Source organism: Thalia democratica, chromosome 2 (genome assembly GCF_965202585.1).
Source record: "Thalia democratica chromosome 2, ktThaDemo2.hap1.1, whole genome shotgun sequence".
In the NCBI taxonomy this organism is placed as follows: domain Eukaryota; kingdom Metazoa; phylum Chordata; class Thaliacea; order Salpida; family Salpidae; genus Thalia; species Thalia democratica.
This window is the reverse complement of record NC_139166.1, coordinates 31,960,202-31,979,515: the sequence shown is the minus strand read 5'-3', so window position 1 is coordinate 31,979,515 and position 19,314 is coordinate 31,960,202. Positions and strand designations below refer to the sequence as shown.

The 19,314-nt window shown below is 25.6% G+C and overlaps 1 protein-coding gene across 2 annotated transcripts in view; it reads right to left on the bottom strand.

Moving 5' to 3' along the window:
• LOC145830187 (LLGL scribble cell polarity complex component 2-like) overlaps positions 1–17,354 on the bottom strand; it is a 37,105-nt gene extending 19,751 nt beyond the window's left edge. For both annotated transcript variants that reach the window (XM_082938100.1, XM_082938101.1), the window contains exons 1-10: positions 17,244–17,354; positions 14,651–14,748; positions 11,782–11,863; positions 11,203–11,327; positions 9,613–9,759; positions 9,172–9,331; positions 8,186–8,306; positions 7,951–8,002; positions 7,558–7,703; positions 5,727–5,938 (exon numbers count right to left, since the gene is read on the bottom strand). In XM_082938100.1, coding sequence (XP_082794226.1) covers positions 5,727–5,938; positions 7,558–7,703; positions 7,951–8,002; positions 8,186–8,306; positions 9,172–9,331; positions 9,613–9,759; positions 11,203–11,327; positions 11,782–11,863; positions 14,651–14,748; positions 17,244–17,324 — 1,224 coding nt within the window. In that variant the 5' untranslated portion in view covers positions 17,325–17,354. The remainder of the gene's footprint in view (positions 1–5,726; positions 5,939–7,557; positions 7,704–7,950; positions 8,003–8,185; positions 8,307–9,171; positions 9,332–9,612; positions 9,760–11,202; positions 11,328–11,781; positions 11,864–14,650; positions 14,749–17,243) is intronic.
• Between the last annotated feature and the right edge of the window lie 1,960 nt (positions 17,355–19,314).

The following is a 19,314-nucleotide window of genomic DNA, read 5'->3' as shown; positions in this document are numbered from 1 at the left end:
GAAAATCAGAACCAAATGACTATAAGGTTAGATAGGGAGTAACTAAGGAACCAATTACAAATGAAGAGCACTTGACTTTACATCCGCTTCACAGTTACCTCAGAGTTTTCGGATGGATCTATAAAATATGTTATCATGCTGTGGCTGGACATTTTAATTGGTCAGAATCGAAGTTTGAACGAATATATAAAAGTCAAGGTGTAAATAATTTAATTGAGTCAAAAAGAAAAAATCAGAAATGTGTAGAAGAAGAAATTAATGTTGCTCTTGAAAAACCGGATCCCACAGGCCATGGTGGAACTTCTACAACAGGTAACGTAGTCAAAACTTTGCTAAACACCAATAATAGGACTCTGCTGACGAAGCATATTTCTGATGTTAGTTTAAAAGAAAACATTGACAAAATTATTTTGTATGTTTCCATTATTTTATGCCTCATAAATTCTAACAGAAAGATTAATGTAGAGAAATACTCAGTTTTATGTCAAAAAACAATGATGCTGGTCATGTTGGTTAAATGAATTCGCTTTACACCAACTGCGCATACTGTTCTTGCACATAGTGCTGAAAATTGAACAAAACAACGGTATAGGTTTGCTAAATTACACCGAAAGTGGATTGGAAGCTAACAACAAGTTTCTAAGACAGTACAGAATGAACTTTTCAAGGAAAACTTCTTATGAAAATTTAACAGATTGTTTAAATCGATTATTGGACAAGAGTGACTACGATGTTAACAACACTTTAGACAGACTGAATTGCACTTATTGTAAAGAAGTTGGACATACTGCGCGAAGTTGTTTGCAGCTAGATGGAAAAATATCATCATGTAGTTCAGAATGGGAAACGTTGTTACATATGCTTTGTGCTACTGAATAGAGTGTTTTATTTATTTTAGAAACTTAATTTCAAAGAAGTTTTAAGAACTTACTGTTTGACTTATATTTTCTAGTAAATTTAAAGTACTTTTTTTTAATCACAGGCTAAATTATTTTGTTTTTTGCACTGTTTTGCAACGAAAAAAATTTTTTATTGTTCAAAATGTTTACGGTTTTTTTCTTTTGATTAAGGCCATAGAGGGGGGGTAGGCAATGTTTTTTACAAATTGATCTTATTTTATACAGTTTTTACTAAGCTTCAAGTTGCTTTTTACCGTTTTTAAAAATTCGAATTAGTTTTTGAGATATGACCGGCCAAAGTCGGGCCGCATAACAGGTTCCTTATGGGGAAGGAAAAACTAAAACGGCGAAAAAAGACTAATGCATTCAAAATCTATCTCCTCCTTCATTTTTTAAGCAATCTTCTTCAAACTTTCACAGTCTATTCTTTATACAATAACAAAAAAAACGTTATTTGTGACTTTAAAAAATTTCAAGTAAAAATACCTTTTTTTTGAAAAAAAAAAAAATTTTTGATAAAAAATCACTTTTTTTTTTGTCATAAAATTTTTGTTTTTCAAAATTATTAAAATTCACAAATAACGTTTTTTTCTCATAATGTAAGGAACATTTCCTGAAAATTTGAAGAAGATTGCTTGAAAAATGAAGGAGAAGATAGATTTTAAAGCCCGTTTTTAAAAACTCGAGAAAAACGGCTTTAAAGTTACTCTTTATAAAGACAACCCTTTATATAACCGGTCATAAAAAAAAAAGTTACTTAATATTTTTAGAATCTAAAAAAAGCATCTGAAAGATTATGAAATTTACTATAATATAAGTCTATATGTTATTTTTGGTCAAAAAATGGCTTCTACCCCCCCTATGGCCTTAACTAGGTACAAATGTAACGTTATTAATAATACAAACTTTGATATACACAGAACAGCCTTAAATTAAAAATAAACTGTATTTAGAGCATAGTTTTACCCGGCTTGATATTGAAAATTTATTCATTTTTAAACTAAAATGGGAGTAAATGTGACTCTCTTGAGGTAGCCAACTATTAATATCTTTTTTTTAAGTTTCTTTCTTTAAGGTTTTATTAGAAATTAAAATTTTAACTATTTTTTAAATAAAAACAAACATTCATATTTTAACACTAAGTTTAACTTTAAATTGTATTATACTGCTTTTAATGACAGTTTTATGTCAATGGCCGCTTGAACCCCGTATTCAGCCCACTCTGCTTTAGTAACAAAAAAAACTTTTTATTTACAGCGTGGAACGTTTAGGTTAGTTTTCAAGTAAGGAAAAGTTTGCTTTAAATTAAACATTTTAGGTGTTATATTCAGTTAATGAAACCAAAATCAATAATATAACTTATATTAAATATAAAAAAAAAGTTTTTTATTATACTTTTTTGTATTTATTAACTTACTACTAGTTCTTACTATTTGAAGCTTTTTTAACATTACTCCCAATTTTTATATATCAACATTTATTAGGTAATCATTTCTATTTGAAGCTTTTTTGATAAACAAAGGAAAAAACTAAACAACACTTCAATTTGTGACCAGTGTGTTGATGACTTTCAAGTGCTTCATGTTTAATGTGGCAAACAAACGTATTGATATCAACAAAAATATTAATAAAACATTTTTAAATAAATTATACCTTCAAAAAACATTAAACTTTAAGAACTTTCTGGAATAGAAGCATTTTAAAGACTAAAATTTGAGAGATATACAATAAAATAAGTTTATATACAAATATGTAAAACCTAAATTTAATTAAAATGTAAAAATAAACAACAATTTATAACTTTATGAAAAAAACTATTGAGAATATATAATTAAAATATGAAATACCTGTTAATTCTCTAAACTGCATAAAAATCTAACATATAACACATGATTAATTTTGATAATAAAAACAGCCATTGTGTAAGCGATCGATTCTTAGTTGGTTCAACAGCACACGTGTTGTTTTAAATATGGAAAAAATATTATAAATAAATAAATATAGTAGTTTGTTTGATACATCGCTATGTATTTAATTTTGTGGATATTTCATTTTTTAAATTGTTAAAATAGTGCATTGTATCAAACGTTATTACTTTTACAAAACAAAACATTAATTCCACACAAAAGCAAGGGTGATTACATCATTATTTGTAAATGTTTATTACTTGTTTTTATTGCTTATAATTCTGTTTGCACAGTCGGCAGTTTATATATTGATTGCTAACTGAGTAAACATTGTGAACGCTGAATTTCTTTAATGCTAATATAATAACGATACTGCTAATAATTTTAATTGTTAACTTATTGGAAGTTTAACAGTGTAAATTAAAAGAACCGCAAAGTAAGATTAACATACAAAACAAAATCTCAAAAAATATTGCATTTATTATTAAATAAATATTAATATTGATTCATTTTAAAATTAGCAACTATAAGTCTGCTCAATTTAAAAAATATTTAAAGAGCTTCAGATAAAGATTATATAATTTGTAGTATCTGATGAACTTATTTTTATGTATTTATACCAAAAATTTCTTTTTGTTATTTTATCATGTCTTTTCCGTTAAATTTTTTTATACACTAAGTTTTTACTTTGAAATTTTGTTTACGGAATCTACTAACTTCTTATACTTATACCTAGTTAGCTAAAAACAAACTAATCAACTTTACTTAAAAACATTTAACACGCCCAATTAGTTTTTTATTTTCAATATAAATATAGCAATATGTAAAAAAATTGTTAGGGAAAGATTAAAGTAATAAATATAATTAAATAAGTAAATAAAAGGAAGATTAGTGTATAATTTGTTTCTATTATATTCCAGTGAACTTGTTTCACTAGAATCTTTTGAAAACAAAGATTTAAATTTATATTTTGAATAGTTATAGCCATATGCAGTGATTTTGCAAATTTATTTTGACTAAAGAGCACTGGTAGTAATACCACTACAAAACTCTAGTTTTGAAATTAACTTAGAATCACTGAATCGTTTAAATAAATATTAAACATATTATAATTATAAAGACTATAACTATTTTTTCACAGCTTATCTTGCTTTTTATATTCATGTTTTAGCTACAAAAGTATAAGCTAAAAACTACAGGAATTACATCTTGATCAGCAGTGTCAAAATGGCCAAGGGTACTTTCTTAAAATAATATCTAGTATTCGAAGAAAACTATATAGGTTTAATAAGTTTTTTAAAGGAATTTTTTTGTAACTAAAAAAAAAATTCAACTCTTCACTTCTTTCAGGTTTTAGCACATAATTTAAATTTCTAACAACCATATCTATGTTTTTATACTAAATAGGAAAATAAAAACTACTAAAATAACTGACGATGATAAACTTGTCTACCTTAAATTTATGTCTAAAACTTAATACAAAACTTTATTAATCTCAAATATAATACAATTTTTCGATTATATAAAAAATATATATACGTAAAATTTTGATACATTATCAAGTTTTCATTTTTGCAAAAATTATAGACTGAATCTTTCTCTACCTACTTAGTACAAATGTACTCTTAACAATATAAATACTTATCTTTTAAATCTAAATGTTTTATATAATAATGTTCAAATAGTTTGTCTGTTAGTATTACTGAGTATGAGATTAAAGTGTTAAGTAATTAAGATTATTGTAAAAACTAACAAAAATAATATGTTTTTTAAAGTTAAGTTTGCTTAAAACTTTTTTTATGTATAAGTGAAATCCTATGTGAAAAAATTACTTATAGTATAAATTTCAGTTACAAACTTCAAACTTATTACTCTAAGTAGTTTTTTAGATATTCAAACATTTTTTTGCTATTTGTTTTAACACATTTGAAAAAATTTAGTATAAAGTTTAAGTTATATTCCACTCGTCTACTTTGGTATAACTTTTCAACTTTAGTAAAATTTATATTAACAATATTAAAATTATTTAAATAAATATAAATATACTTTTATAAAAATATTAAAGCCGAATAGGTTTAGGTTGTGCTTGTTACTGCACAAAAAAAAAACTCTTTTTTGCAGTAAGTAGTTTAATATTTTTTGGAACGTTAACATGAAAACAGTTACACTAATCGTGTTACAAATAATAGCTAAATTAGTAATCAAATTCTAAACGCTGTCTTAAGTATACAACTTTAATTTAAAGATAAAAGTTATTAAGTTCATCAAAATTTTTACTATTATTTTATTTTCTAACTACTAAATAGTCAATAAAATTATAAAATTTATACGTACATTACGAAGTAGATTTTTATTTGGGAACCGACTCATAAAATTAAAAATAAAAACTAACAGAGTAAATTAGTATAACATAAGATTGTTTGCACTTTGAATTTTTTAACTAAAACCCTTAAAACAATAACAAATATACGATTATTGAAAATAAGTTTTGTCAGACATACGTTCTTACTAATACTAAATTTGCTGTCAGATAAAATATTAAAAATGTAGTCATATGGAAACTAAAAAGCTATGTTTTATGAAACATTTAATAGCTTTAACAACCTAAAAGTAGCCAGAGTAAATTTAAATTATTTTGACATATTTTGAAAAAATGATAAGCAATTCAAAGTTTTGACGTGTGTATTTTAAATAACAGTTTCGGTTTTTAGTTCAAAAAACTTTGCATTTTTTGTTTAATTTTTCTATCATCCCTTTAAATAAGTTTAGCTTACTTTTAATTAGCTTTGTTCTATTTAAATTTCATTATAAATTTTTAAGGTACTTATAACAAATTTTCACATATCACTTTATTAATGTTTATACTTTTTAAGTAAAGTATTTTAACTTTAAACGACCTTAGATAAATGATAAAACTAGCCTTTTGAGATTTATCAAGTTGATGATTTGCTTGAACTACTTTATTGAAAACTTCCAAGTCAACGTTGGTCACGTGATGCTGACACGTGATTGCTGAAGCGTGGAGCGATGCGAGGTACGGAGGACTCAATGAAGGCCATCCAGGAGTGGAAAGATCAATACAAACTAGTTCTTCATCGCAGAGAACTACTATGAAATCAGGTTCGTTTGTACCTGTAATAATTTGGTAAAATTATATTTTTGTTGTATCCAGGCACGTAGTTTGGTACGTTTCTGCAAATATGCAGAAACGTATACGATTTTGCAAAAAAAAAAACGCGCTTTTGTTTCAATTCTTTAGCTGATAAAGACCCTACTTTCTTAACTTTTAATATTTAGTTTTGCCCTCCTGATAAATAATTTTGAAATATAAACACTCCTTAGTACTTGAAGTGTCTAAAAAATAAAATTAAACAAATTAAGTACATTTAACTTGTCATTTAATTCAAAAATCAATGCATTGTAAAAAAAATTTTTTTAAGGGTACGGATTTTTAAATTTGAAAGAGTGTGAACTAAAAATCATGATCTCGCGTTGTAAAAAATTCATTACAACGCGAGAACAATAAGACTGGTAGTGCCAAGTCTTTAAAAATGTATCTTCTCCTTCGTTTTTTAACCAATCATCTTCAAACTTTTAGAAAGTCCATTATTAATTTTAAAAAAGATTTAATGAAAGAATTTTTTAATTTTTAAAAATAAAACTTTAGATAAATTAAACCACCTATTTTGTTTGTTTTTTTATCATTTTTTTTTAGTTTTAAATATTTTTAAAATCGCAACATTCAAAGTCTTTTAAACTATAAAATGAACATTTCCTGAAAGTTTGAAATCTCTAGCTAAACAAATAAAGGAGTAGATAGATTTTTGTGATTTATAAATTTCCGGGAAAATTGACCTTTAAAAATTTGGGGCCTATACTCTATACGTTTGTATCGGAAACTTTTTACAAAAGTTGCAATATCTCAAAAGTTAAATAATATTTTTTAATTCTATAAAAACTGGCTTATAGTTTGTACTTAAAGCTTTCATATAAGAGCCAATGTTATTTTTAGTAAACAAAAAATTGGACCCCCTGTGCCCTTAATAAATATAATTAATATTTTAAAGATTTTTAATTTCAAGTAATTAAGTTTAAGATAATAAAACCAATACCGTTTCTGGACGATGCAATAAATATGTTTTTTTTTTGATACATGTTAAAACAACATAAAAAATTTTATGATAGAAAAAAAGCACAAAGTTTGAGATAAATGAATTTACACTGTTATAACTTCTTTATCTATTTGGTTTTAAAACTTTTTTCTTAGATAAGATCAATGATTCTCAAACTAAGGACAAATCATTAGAATTGCATATTTGTTGAAATATGGTCTAAAATAACATTGTTAATTTATTTCCAAACTTCTTTTGATTGTTATACAGGTAAGCGTTTTTATGTTTTGAAAAACTTTATCAAACATTTATTTTTTCAATGCTTTACTTTTTAACATTATAATAACTAGGCATGAGCAGAAATGGTATGCATCAAGCGGGCGCCAAAGAAAAATTTGAGACCTGCTTGTTTAAATTATGACAGTGAAAAATATATTTCAATAAACCTTCAATTATAATGCTGAATTTTATCTCTTTTAAACACTTAATACCACAAAGTCAGCTAACTATTTAGTTATTAAAAGTTTTAAAATATACACATTTAAACAAATAAACATTTTTGTGTCTAAATTAATATATTTTTTTTATGTTCAACTAAATAATTTTCCACTATTTTTTGTACACGAGAAAATAACAAACTTTTGTTATTAAAAACGAAATAGTCAACAATTCGTGAAGTGAAATCAAAGGTCACGTGATCAATCGATTCATGGATGACACTCAAACATTGTCGATCTCCGTAGTTTGCGCGAGGCATTCCACCGGTGAATATTGTCATCGGGTGGCTGTGATTTGAGGATTAAAATAAAGTAAAGATCTGCACTTAAATATAGTAATAGCTTATTTGCTTATTTAAATTTGTTGAAAACCGTGCAATGGGTCCAACTTTTTAAATCAAAAACGAAGTTTTATAGCTACAAAAAGAAGATCAAAAAAGATATTTCAGTAACTTTTCTGTTATAGAACTATTATATTTTAATGTATAAACTCTATAATTTAATTACCAGTCTAAAACGTAAAAATAAAACTAACGATATAGAAGTTTTCCAGCTAAGTTTTGTAATTGGTTTGCAAGGAAAGGGTCCTGAAACAGACATTATAGCATTCATTATCACCAATATTAAACAAATCAAAAAACACATATCTCTTACTTTTTAATGACTAACAAACATACTGTATGACGTGAAATATTTTTTTAAATAAAACTTAAATCTACGATATCACTTATTAAAAATGCCTCTATTATTTTATAGCTATAAAAAATAACCATATGGTGCATGTGAATCTACAGCAGTTGTTGATTGAACGTTCCAATTTGAAATGAAACCGTCAGAGTAGGCAGACATAAACTCAACACCATTGCTATTCCAACATAAACACTCTAAAGACTGGAGAAAAATTAACCATTAAGGCTTACTAATGTATAAAAGAGCAACTAGATGCAGGTTTTTTGAGATATATTTCAAATCATCGGTATATTAATTTTATACATTGTCAAAAGACCTCTAATTTATCTAAAATGCAGTATTTTACAACTAATTTTTCAAAAGTAAACGTACTTTAAAATTAAGGTTTTGAATAACTATGAAACATAGATTATTTACTTAATAGTTTCTTAAGGTTATCAAATTAATGAGGCTCTCTTAAAGATTTTTACAGTATAATTTAAAAGGAATTAATATTGGAAAAAGAAGTAATGTTAACAATTAGATACTAAGACTTTTTCAAAAATTTACTACCAATTTAAACTTGTATGTCTCTTACAGTATTTTTTCTTTAACTACTTATATTTTATTTATTGACAAAAATTACCTTTATAAATTTTGTCTTCAATATTATATAACAATGCAATGTAGAAAACTACTCCTTGTTAATTTTGACATAAATATCATTTTATTAATTAAAATATAAATGTAAGTTTTTATTATAAATCTAAATACTCATACAATTTTTATAACAATAGAACCACATTTTTAATATCATCTTGAACAAAATACTTTCAAAAATTTAAATCTAATTAAAAGTAAATTACCATTTGGTTAAATTTTCAACTTTACTTGTGTTGATTACGGTTGAACTTCGTTAATTGATTAAATATTTGTGTAATATATATGTTGCTTGTGTTTTATCTTAGTTTATTGTTTCAGTTTTACTTTCCCTGGCAAAAATTGATAGAGTATATCGAAAAAAAAATAATCTGAGTTATTTTGTTTAACCAGTAAAAGTAAATTATTTTAAAAAGTAAAATCTAACTTTGTCGGACAGAAAGTTGTTAGGCATAGTTTTATTAACTTCGTCCCACAAGACAATGAGACCTCTTTGATAGCCAATTAAAATAGCTTGGTTGTTAGTGGGGTGCTCATCTATGTCTTCAACTGGTCCTAACTTATTTGATTTTATACCAGACGGTGAACTGTTTAAAAAAATTGTTATTTTGTTTATACAAATTTTGTTCTCAAATATTTCTTCATCTTAGAACTTAATTTTACAGTTTGTTAAAATGTGTAAGTTTCTATGCCTGACAGTATGGGTAGAAAAAACAAAAACAATACAAGCTTAGTAATACCTTGAAAACATTTAAATTAGTAAATATATATTTTTTTTTTATTGTCGATAACAATATAAATTATTTATATTTATATTATAATTATCTAGAGAGACAATTGCTGTAAGTATTGCATAAGAGTATTGTACCTCTTGACGATTTGTTCAGGAGTTATAGTTTTGCTTGAGCATATTTCAAATTTTGGCATATCGATGTAGTAAACACTGCCAGATTCAGATCCAACTCTGACACGACTATTGTCGGAACTAATACAAACCTTAGTGACGCAATTCGCTCTGAAATAAACGTTTTAAAATATCAACTTAAATTTAAAACTTATCTCTAAATTTATTTATTTATTTATTTAGACTTTCTATAATGAATAATTATTATTGGTTTTAAAATTTTCTAGTATTTATTAAATCGATTTCATTAAAAAAACTGGTGAGTATATGCAACTAATTTTTTTAACTGTCAAAAATATAGTTGTTGTATGTGATTGTTTTACCTTGATTAAATATTATAAACTTAAAACATTTGAAAAGCTTTACATTATAAAGTAACATTATAAAATAATTGTAAAGCTAACTTTACAACTAGATAAACTTTTTTAGCATTGTTCAACTTTTTTAAATACTACAAAAAATACTAAGTTAGTGAAAAACAAAATATTGTAGCAAACTATAACATTGTTGTACTTAGTATTTACTGTGTAATTATTATCAAATAAAGCTTAGATTTTAATGCGTATAATAAACTTAGTTACTCTTATATAGCTTGCTTTCCAACTTTTTTTTTTGCTTTAGTTTAAGGGCATGGGGGGGGGGGGGGTAAACTCCATTTTTTGGTTTTTGATCTTATTTTATATAGTTTTTACTAAGCTACAAAATGCTTTTTGCAGATTTAGAAAATTCAAAATATTTTTTTAGATATAGCCGGTCAAAGTCGGAGGCAACAGTAGGTTCCTTATGGGAGGCGCAAACTAAAACGGCAAAAATAGACTATTTCACTAAAAATCTATGTTCTCCTACGTTTTTTGAGATGACTATCTCAAATTTTCAGGACATGTTCCTTGATATAATATAAAATATAGAGGAACTTATATAAAATAATATAGAACTTATATAAAAATTAAACAAAAAAAAAAGTTTTTTTTTGTTTTTTTGTTATAAAATATTTATTTTTTTATTTTTTTAAATTCTGTTCCGACACAATTATCTAAATATTGCAAGGAACATTTCCTGAAAATTTGAGGTAGTTATCTCAAAAAACGTAGGAGGAGATAGATTTTTAGTGATTTCAAGTTATTTACCGTTTTAGTTTTCGCCTCCCATTAGGAACCTGTTGTTGCGTTCGACTTTGACCGGCTATATCTCAAAAAATGTTTTGAATTTTTTAAATCTGTAAAAAGCATCTTGTAGCTTAGTAAAAACTATATAAAATAAGATCAAAAACCAAAAAAGGGTGTTTACCCCCCCCCCCCCCCCTATGCCCTTAACTAATAAGAATATTTTTAAACCAGTTCAAAAATAATCAAACTAAAGTTTTATAAATTTAGGTGTAAATATTAAAAAGCTGTAAATATATATCGAAAAAGAAGAAAAAAGGTAGAAAGTAAAAAACAAAAAAATCTATTTATAGACAACAAAAAAAAATATTTAGGTTATATTATAACTTTCAGTATAATTGCAACAACTTAAGAATTTAGTCGTTGGTAATTGATACCAATAAAAACTAACCCTGGTCTACCAGGTAAAGTGCAAGACTTCTTCCACTTAAGTTGCTGATTCAACGACTTTTTTTCTACATTTTCTATAGACCACAAGTGCAAAGTGTTGTCGTCTAGTACACTAACTAGTTTACCCTGTATAAGACATGACTTAAGGTTAATTTTTTTTTTTCTAAACATTATTTTGCAACATTTTACTTTTATACTTAAAAAATAAATAAAATATTTTTATTAAGCCTTGTTTTCATCTTATTTATTTATAAACATCTTATAAACGTTTATGAGCGTATTTATTACTAATGAGCGTGCTCCGTAAATGAATTTTTAAATAACTTAAATCAAATAAATTTTCTAATATGCTTGACTAACAAAATAATCAAAAAGACACAAACTTTTTGTTTAGTATAATTTTTTTTAATTTATGTTTCAAAAAGGATTAATGTACCGTACATCTACAAAATATATAGCTACCAATTATAGGGTCAAAAACTATTAATTAGCTTCAAATATTGAGCAAGTTTCTGTTCTTAAGAGACATTTTGCACCAGTTTAATTTAAGAAAATTTTAAGTCAAAATATAAACACTCACTTGTCCATTTATGAAGTGAAGTTGTAAAACACCGTTTACCCCAGCGTGTTTTGTTGTAAACTCCACACCAGGTGCACCAAGACTAATAACAAAAGAAAGTTTACAATCTAACTTCAATACTTTATAAAATTGACTAAGAAAAGGGTTATGTACTTAAACCTTACAAATTTAACTAAATTTAGAAAAATATACAAAAATGGCAGTACAACTTTATAAATGTGAAAAATTTAAAACTTTTCATTTGGAAAACGGTGCATGTGATAAAAAACTGTAATATAACCCTTTATAAGTTTACTTGCTAGGTATTTTTAAATATACTGCAATTTAAACCTAACCATTTCAACTTAATAGTTTTAGAATTTTATCCCTAAACTACCTTACCCTAAACATTACAATTGTTTTTAATTTTGTAATTTAAGTTCTTTTCCAAAATATCCAAAAGCTTTGTAATCAACCTTTAATTTTAAGTTTTAGGTGATGTAGATTAGGATAAATATATTTAAAAAGAAAATGAAATAACAAGCTTTAGTGAAAGACAACAACAACAACAATGAATTAGTGTTTTCTTGGTTTGATGCTGTTTTAAGTGTGTATAAAGTTAGGGTTAATATACTGAAGATTGATGATATGGATTAATATTAAGGGTTACAAGTTGGTATATGGTAAAAGGTATAATATTTCAGTTACAACTCAATGGTTGAAATCAAATTTTAAACTTATCCATCTAAAATTGACTGATAAGTTACACAACACTATGGTTTTTAAACTTTTTTCTTTGATTTTTATGAGCATTGAAGCAGGGATCGTAAAAATTTTCCAATTATACTATACATTTTGCAGTTTGAAATGAAGATTAAAAAAGTCACAGGTACAATTTATTGGAGATTTGATACTTACTCTGAATTTTTGGGTTCTGAAACTTTAAAAACTTACACCAGATATTCTGGGGCTTGAAATGAAGAGTAAGAATAGGTCATAGGTATAAACGACAGGATGTTTGAAAAAAAAGGTGACAATCTACATTGCAACTCATGAAGATTTTTATTTTTTTAAATATGTAACTACCAAAAGCCAGCCAACCTCTGCATTAGAAATCTATGCACTTTTTACATAATTTATTTCTTATCATTTAATTTTAATGTTATATATTAGACAATATTTTTTTCATAAGAAAAAAAGTTACTTTATAAAAGTAGCAGAAATACATTTTAGAAAATTCATACAGCTTAAGTTTCTTGAAAGCTTAAAAGTGAATAATATACGTATATATCTCCTCATAAATTTTTCTAGCAACAAGCATCAAATTGACAAATACTACTTTGAAAGTTTATAATTTTTTTAATTTTACTAATTTAAATAATGTATAACTTTTGAGAAAAAAACTGTTTAATATGTATCTAAAGTGGTCTTTAAATTACTAAGAAAAATCTGTTAGCACTTAGTTACAAAAATTTCAAAGGTAAAAAAAAATTCAACAAAAGTGTTTTTTTTTTGCTTATTATGCAGTTTCATTCCCAAGTATATGTAAAAACATATTTAAAGGGCTTATAAATTTTTAGTAGCTCTAAAATATAATAAGTTTTAAAACATTATAGTAGTGAAAATAAACAAAATAACAAAACAAATTTATTTGTAAAGTATTATTCTGTCGTTAATGTTAACAGTTTAGATATTTATAGTCTTTTTACATCGTAGAAAATAAACTATTTTTGAATTTTTATTTAAAAGTAAGCTGTTATAAATAAACGGTTACATTTTTTTTAATTAGTTCATATGCTTAATGAAAATTCAAAAGTCAAATTCAAAGAAACCTTTAATTGTAAACTTTATATCATTTAGTAGTTTTATTTATCTACTTCAAAATTATAAAGACTAATAACATTTATCAAAAGGTTCCCTAAACAAACAGTCTGATAAAAAGTTGTAATCGCATAAATTACATTTTTACTTGTTGAAAATATCTTTAAAAATTAATCCTACAGCTGTTAGGAGAGTTGAAAAAGGTTTTTTGAAGAAAAAATTCCGAGTTTTCCAATTTTCTTCAAGGTTTTTTAAGAATAAGTTTTTTAGTCATTTTTTATTATAAAATAAAATTTAAGGTAAAAACTGTCTTAAATAGTAAAACAACATTGAAAAGATACTGAAAAATATAAACGTGTTTTTTAATAAAAATAATAATATTTTTTTTTTAAATCTTTTTTTCTATATAATAGATGTTTGTATTTAATCGAAAAAGTATTACTTTATATGTAAAATTCTTTAAAAATCTAAGTTCTTAGTGATTTTTGTTCAAAAATCAAGGTTTTTATTCAAGATTTCTTAAATTTTAGGTTTTTCCTGGTTTTTTAACCTAAATTGTCAAATTCCAGGTTTCACTAGGATTTCAGGTCTTTTGTCAGCCCTGTATCAACTTTTACTAACATATATTAAGAATATTTTTTTCATTGTTCCAGCATATCAAAAATATCTATTATTTATTTTTACAGTTTATTATCAACCAAACAATGTTTCACTCTATATTGGCATATAGGAGATCATCAGTTGTTATAAACAAATCTTATTCAATTCGTATTTAAGTCGAGAATTTTAAACTGTGTGATTTAAAACAAAGTACAATATTATATCAAAAATATCTAAAATTAATTAATATGAAATTTAGATTAATTTAAATCAAAACTTGTAAGAGTTTATTTGTAAAAAGTAAAACAATAAAAATTTAGTTTAGAAATTTTAAACTTAGTTTTTTGAATACAAGTAAAAACTAAAATTTTAATTTTAAACTTGATAACTCTGCAATAATTCGTATTTGCAGCTTGGTAAATTATTAGTATCACATATATATATCAATAAGTTTACAAACAAAACTGACACTTTAATTTCACCAGCTTTATTAGCAACTGCCATTAAGTTTAGTTGATGGTCATAGGCAAGAGCTGAAGGCCTGTATGGAAATCCATGCTTTATTGTCTGTAATTATTTATTTTATTAACTACAATCAATTTAAAACTCTAACTCGTTTTTAATATTGAATACACAAATTATTTAAATTTTCATTTGTTTTTAATTATTTTAATTAAGTTTGACTGCTTAAAGAAATAATAGTAATTTATACTTTTTACTTTTATTTCATAATAATAATAATTTATAAAAACAATAGCTTTTAAACAACTTTTGTTTTTTAATTCAGAAAGTTTTTGACTTTTTAGCATGTACATTAAAGTTTACTTTAATAGTTGTGTAAAGGCGTAGGGGTAAAAAGTCTTTTTTTAAAGTTAGCAGTAGGTCTTAAGTAAAAGTTTTAAGTATAAACTAGCAATCAGTTTTTATTGTTTATAGAAATTTTAATTAACCAAGTTCCGTTTGAATAAAAACTTTATTGTAACTGAGGTTCTCATTAGTCTCATTAACTGTGTAAAACATCGCTTTATGATAAAATTCTTATAAAGGGTTGATCATGCCAATTTGATCTTCAGACCACAAGCCTTTGGTAGACTGAGACCATTTTTGTCCTTATTAGAACTCATCAGTCAGTCACAACCAAAAAATTTGCAGTCCTCAATCTACAAAAGCATGATAAACTGTTTATAGTTTGATAACTGCAAGTTTTTAGGTTGTGACTGACTGATGAGTCCTAATAAGGACGAAACCGGTCTCAAACTACCAATGGATTGTGGTCTGATGATCGAATTGGCATGATCAACCCTTTGTTAAACTTGAGCTTGTCTCACAGCAAACGAAAGTCCAGGCTTCTGCTCTGCAGACTTTTGCCGATATTTTTTTTATTGAAGAGATTCTTGAAACTCTTTAAATTTTTATTTATTTGCATGGAAACAAGCTGAGAACTTATTGCTCTTAAATTAAGCTATAAGTATAAAATAAAGCTTTTTTTGTGAAAGAACTCTGATACAAACGTATGGACTGCAATTTTTTATTGCCAAACAACTCAAACTTTTTTTTTGAGCTAGAAAGGTCAAGTATTATTTAGAAAACCTTTATTAAAAACTTAAAGCTTTCTAGCGTTGTGATTTTAAGATCATCAAAAAATAAAAACTTAAGTTAAAAATCAGAAAAACAGGGTAATTTTTTTCAAAAATCCATCATGTTTAAATAAGAAACTTACTTTTTTTTTAGAATTTTTCAATTATAGGTGATGAAATAATAATAAAAAAATTAAAACACTTGGTCTAAAACTTAAGTTAACATAGATTTTAAGTGAAATAGTCTTTTTTTACAATTTTAGCCTTCCATTAAAAACATATTAAACTCATCTACTTTAACCCTTTCTATCTCAAAAGTTACTTTAATATTTGTTAAACATTACTTAAGACTAAACTCTACAAAATAAAATTGACTAATACAAAATAAAGTAAACCTTCCTTTGTGGCTTTTTATAATAAAAAGTACTAAAATTTAAAGTAAAGGATTTATAAAAAATATACATAATTCTTTATAAGCTTGATCAACACTCCCAACAATATCTATATTTACAAAGATAAGTTTTTTTTTAGTAAATAAAAAATCAAAGAAAAATTAGCAAAATTCTAAAAAGTTTAAGCCTTTATTTTCTTTGGTGTGAGACAAGCTCAAGTTAACATAAAGGTTTGATCGTACCACTTTTATCATCAGGCCACAAGCTTTTTGTAGAGTGAGACCTGGGTTTTGATCTTATAGAAACTTGCTAGTCAGTAACAACCAAAAAACCTGCAGTTGTCAATCTACAAATAGTATATTATGCTTCACCGTAAAGCTACTGTTTGCAGGTAAGATCAGTGAATAAGATAAAGTTTAATACATTCTCAACTAGACAAGACATGTGCTATACTCATTTTTAAGTATAGTAAAATAAAAACATGATGATGGAAGTGGTAAGATCAAACCTTTATCTTAACTTGAGCTTGTTTTAGGGCATAAAAAGTCCAGGCTTAGGTTCTGTAAACTTTCACCAATGTTTTCTTTGATTGTATTCAAAACAAGAGTACAAGCTGTCTTGCCTAGTGGACAATGTATTAATTGTTGCAAGGCAAAGGCACAAAGCTGACCCCGCTGATCATACCAGCACACAATAGCTTTGTGATAAAAAATAATAAATCATTTGTAGATTGAAAACTTCACGTTTTTTGGTTGTGACTAAATGACAAGTTTTAATAAAAACAAAACCTGTTATCAGTCTATCTAAGTTTGAGGTCTGATGATCAAAGTGGTATGATAAAACCTTTCAGCTTTATATTACATGTTAATATACAAATTGATTTTATTTTTTTAGGTTAATCATTTAACAAAAAAACATAATTTATATATAGCTATAAAAATAGGTAATTTAAAAAAAAATCTATGTATTGTAAATTCATCAAAATTTGGCTGAAATTTTTAACTTACTAAGTGAAAACCTTGATAATTAAATACACAATAACTTCTTTAAAAAAAAGCAAATTTCAAAGTTTAGATAATGTAAACAAAAAAACCTTTTTGAGCACATACAAATCATCAATTTGCTTTGCTCTTTGAGCATCAACATTTCCTCCTTTCTTCCATTTTTTAAACATATTTTCTACTTTTTTAATTATTACAGTGCTAAATTCAAAATAAAAATTTTTGTTAATAGTTTTTTTTTTTATTAAGCTTGTACTTTTTATAGGTTAAATAAGTAAAAAGTTTTTCAACACATCAATTTAAAAATTGGCTTCCTCTACAAAACTATTTGGTTATGATATTTGTATAGTTTATTAAATTTTACGTCAAAGCTATAAGAAAATTTTTTCAGCATCACTAACAAAATCTACTTATTTTAAGTGTTTATTTTTAAGATGTTATATTCATACTTTAGAGTAGAGTATACACAAAAAAAAATATCACTAAACATTATTACTAAGTATTATTAAAAACAACAAAAGCTAAAAAAATTTGGTCTACAACAGCAGTTAATAAACTCAGGCCAGGGGGTCAAATGAATAAGGTATTTGGCAGTGTTAGAAGTATGAAATCAGTTAAAGCTAAAATCAATTAAGAAAAGGATAAGAAGAGGATGCTTAATCCTATTTTAGTGGCATTTAAATCTAGGGACCTAAACAATAAAATGATGAAGGAAAAATGAAATTTGGCTACTGCTACTTTTAAGATGTGAATACTAGTATGGTTTTTGTTAGTGAAAACCTGACAAAATCTAGTAGGATTCTTTTTGGTTATGCTAGAGATTATGAAAGGAAAATGGTTGGAAGTACACTTCAATAACATATGGTATTATCAGAATTTTAAAATCTGATGATTCACGAGCTTTTGTAAACACCCTTTTTTGGTTTTTGATCTTATTTTATATAGTTTTTACTAAGCTACAAGATGCTTTTTACAGATTAAAAAATTCAAAATAATTTTTGAGATATAGCCGGTCAAAGTCGGAGCCAACAATAGGTTCCTTATGGGAGGCGCAAACTAAAACCGCAAAAATAGACTATTTTACTAAAAATCTATCTTCCTTCTCCTTTGTTTTTTGAGATAACTACCTCAAACCTTCAGGAAATGTTCCTTGATATATTTAGAAAATTCTGTCGCAAGGAATTTAAAAAAATATATATATAAATTTTTTATAAAAAATAAACAAAAAAACAGTTTTTTTTTTGTTTTTTTGTTATAAAATTTTTTTTTTTTTATTTTTTAAAATTCTGTTCCAACAGAGTTTTTTAAATACTGCAAGGAACATTTCCTGAAAATTTGAGGTAGTTATCTCAAAAAACGTAGGAGGAGATAGATTTTTAGTGATTTCTAGTTATTTGCCGTTTTAGTTTCCGCTTCCCATAAGAATCCTATTGTTGCCTCCGACTTTGTCCGGCTATATCTCAAAAATTATTTTGAATTTTTTAAATCTGTAAAAAGCATCTTGTAGCTTAGTAAAAACTATATAAAATAAGGTCAAAAACTAAAAAAGGGTGTTTACCCCCCCCCCCCCCCCCTATGCCCTTAAGGGCATAGAGGAGGTAAGTCTTTTTTTTTACAACTTGATCTTATTTTGTACAGTTTTAACTAAGCTACAAGTTGCTTTTTACAGATTTTTAAAATTAAAAATAACTTTTGAGATATAGCCAGTTTAAGTTGGAGAGTACGATAGGGTCCTTATGGGAGAAGAAAACTAAAACAGAAAACAAATTTAAATAACTAAAAATTTGTCTATTTCTTTGTTTATGAGATAAACACCTCAAATTTTCAGAAATGTTCTATGCAATATTTAGAGAAATCTGTTTTAAAGAAACCTTTAAAAGTAATAACAATAAAAACTTTATGACAAAAAAGATTTATGATTTTCTTGTTTCTTTTCAAAGTATTCAAATCTTTTCAACAGAGCAATAGAAAGCTCCTAGAGATTTGATTCTAAACAAGTAGTTAAAAAGTTAAAGAAAATAGTAAAAAATTCGGGAAAATTGTAAACAGTATGTTTTCCACTAAACCTTCCTGCAGTTGTAGAATTAAATGTGTGTTCGATGAGTGTGGTAAATTTGTGGAAAATCCAAAAGGTGTAGGAAATCTAATGAACTAAAGTTTTGT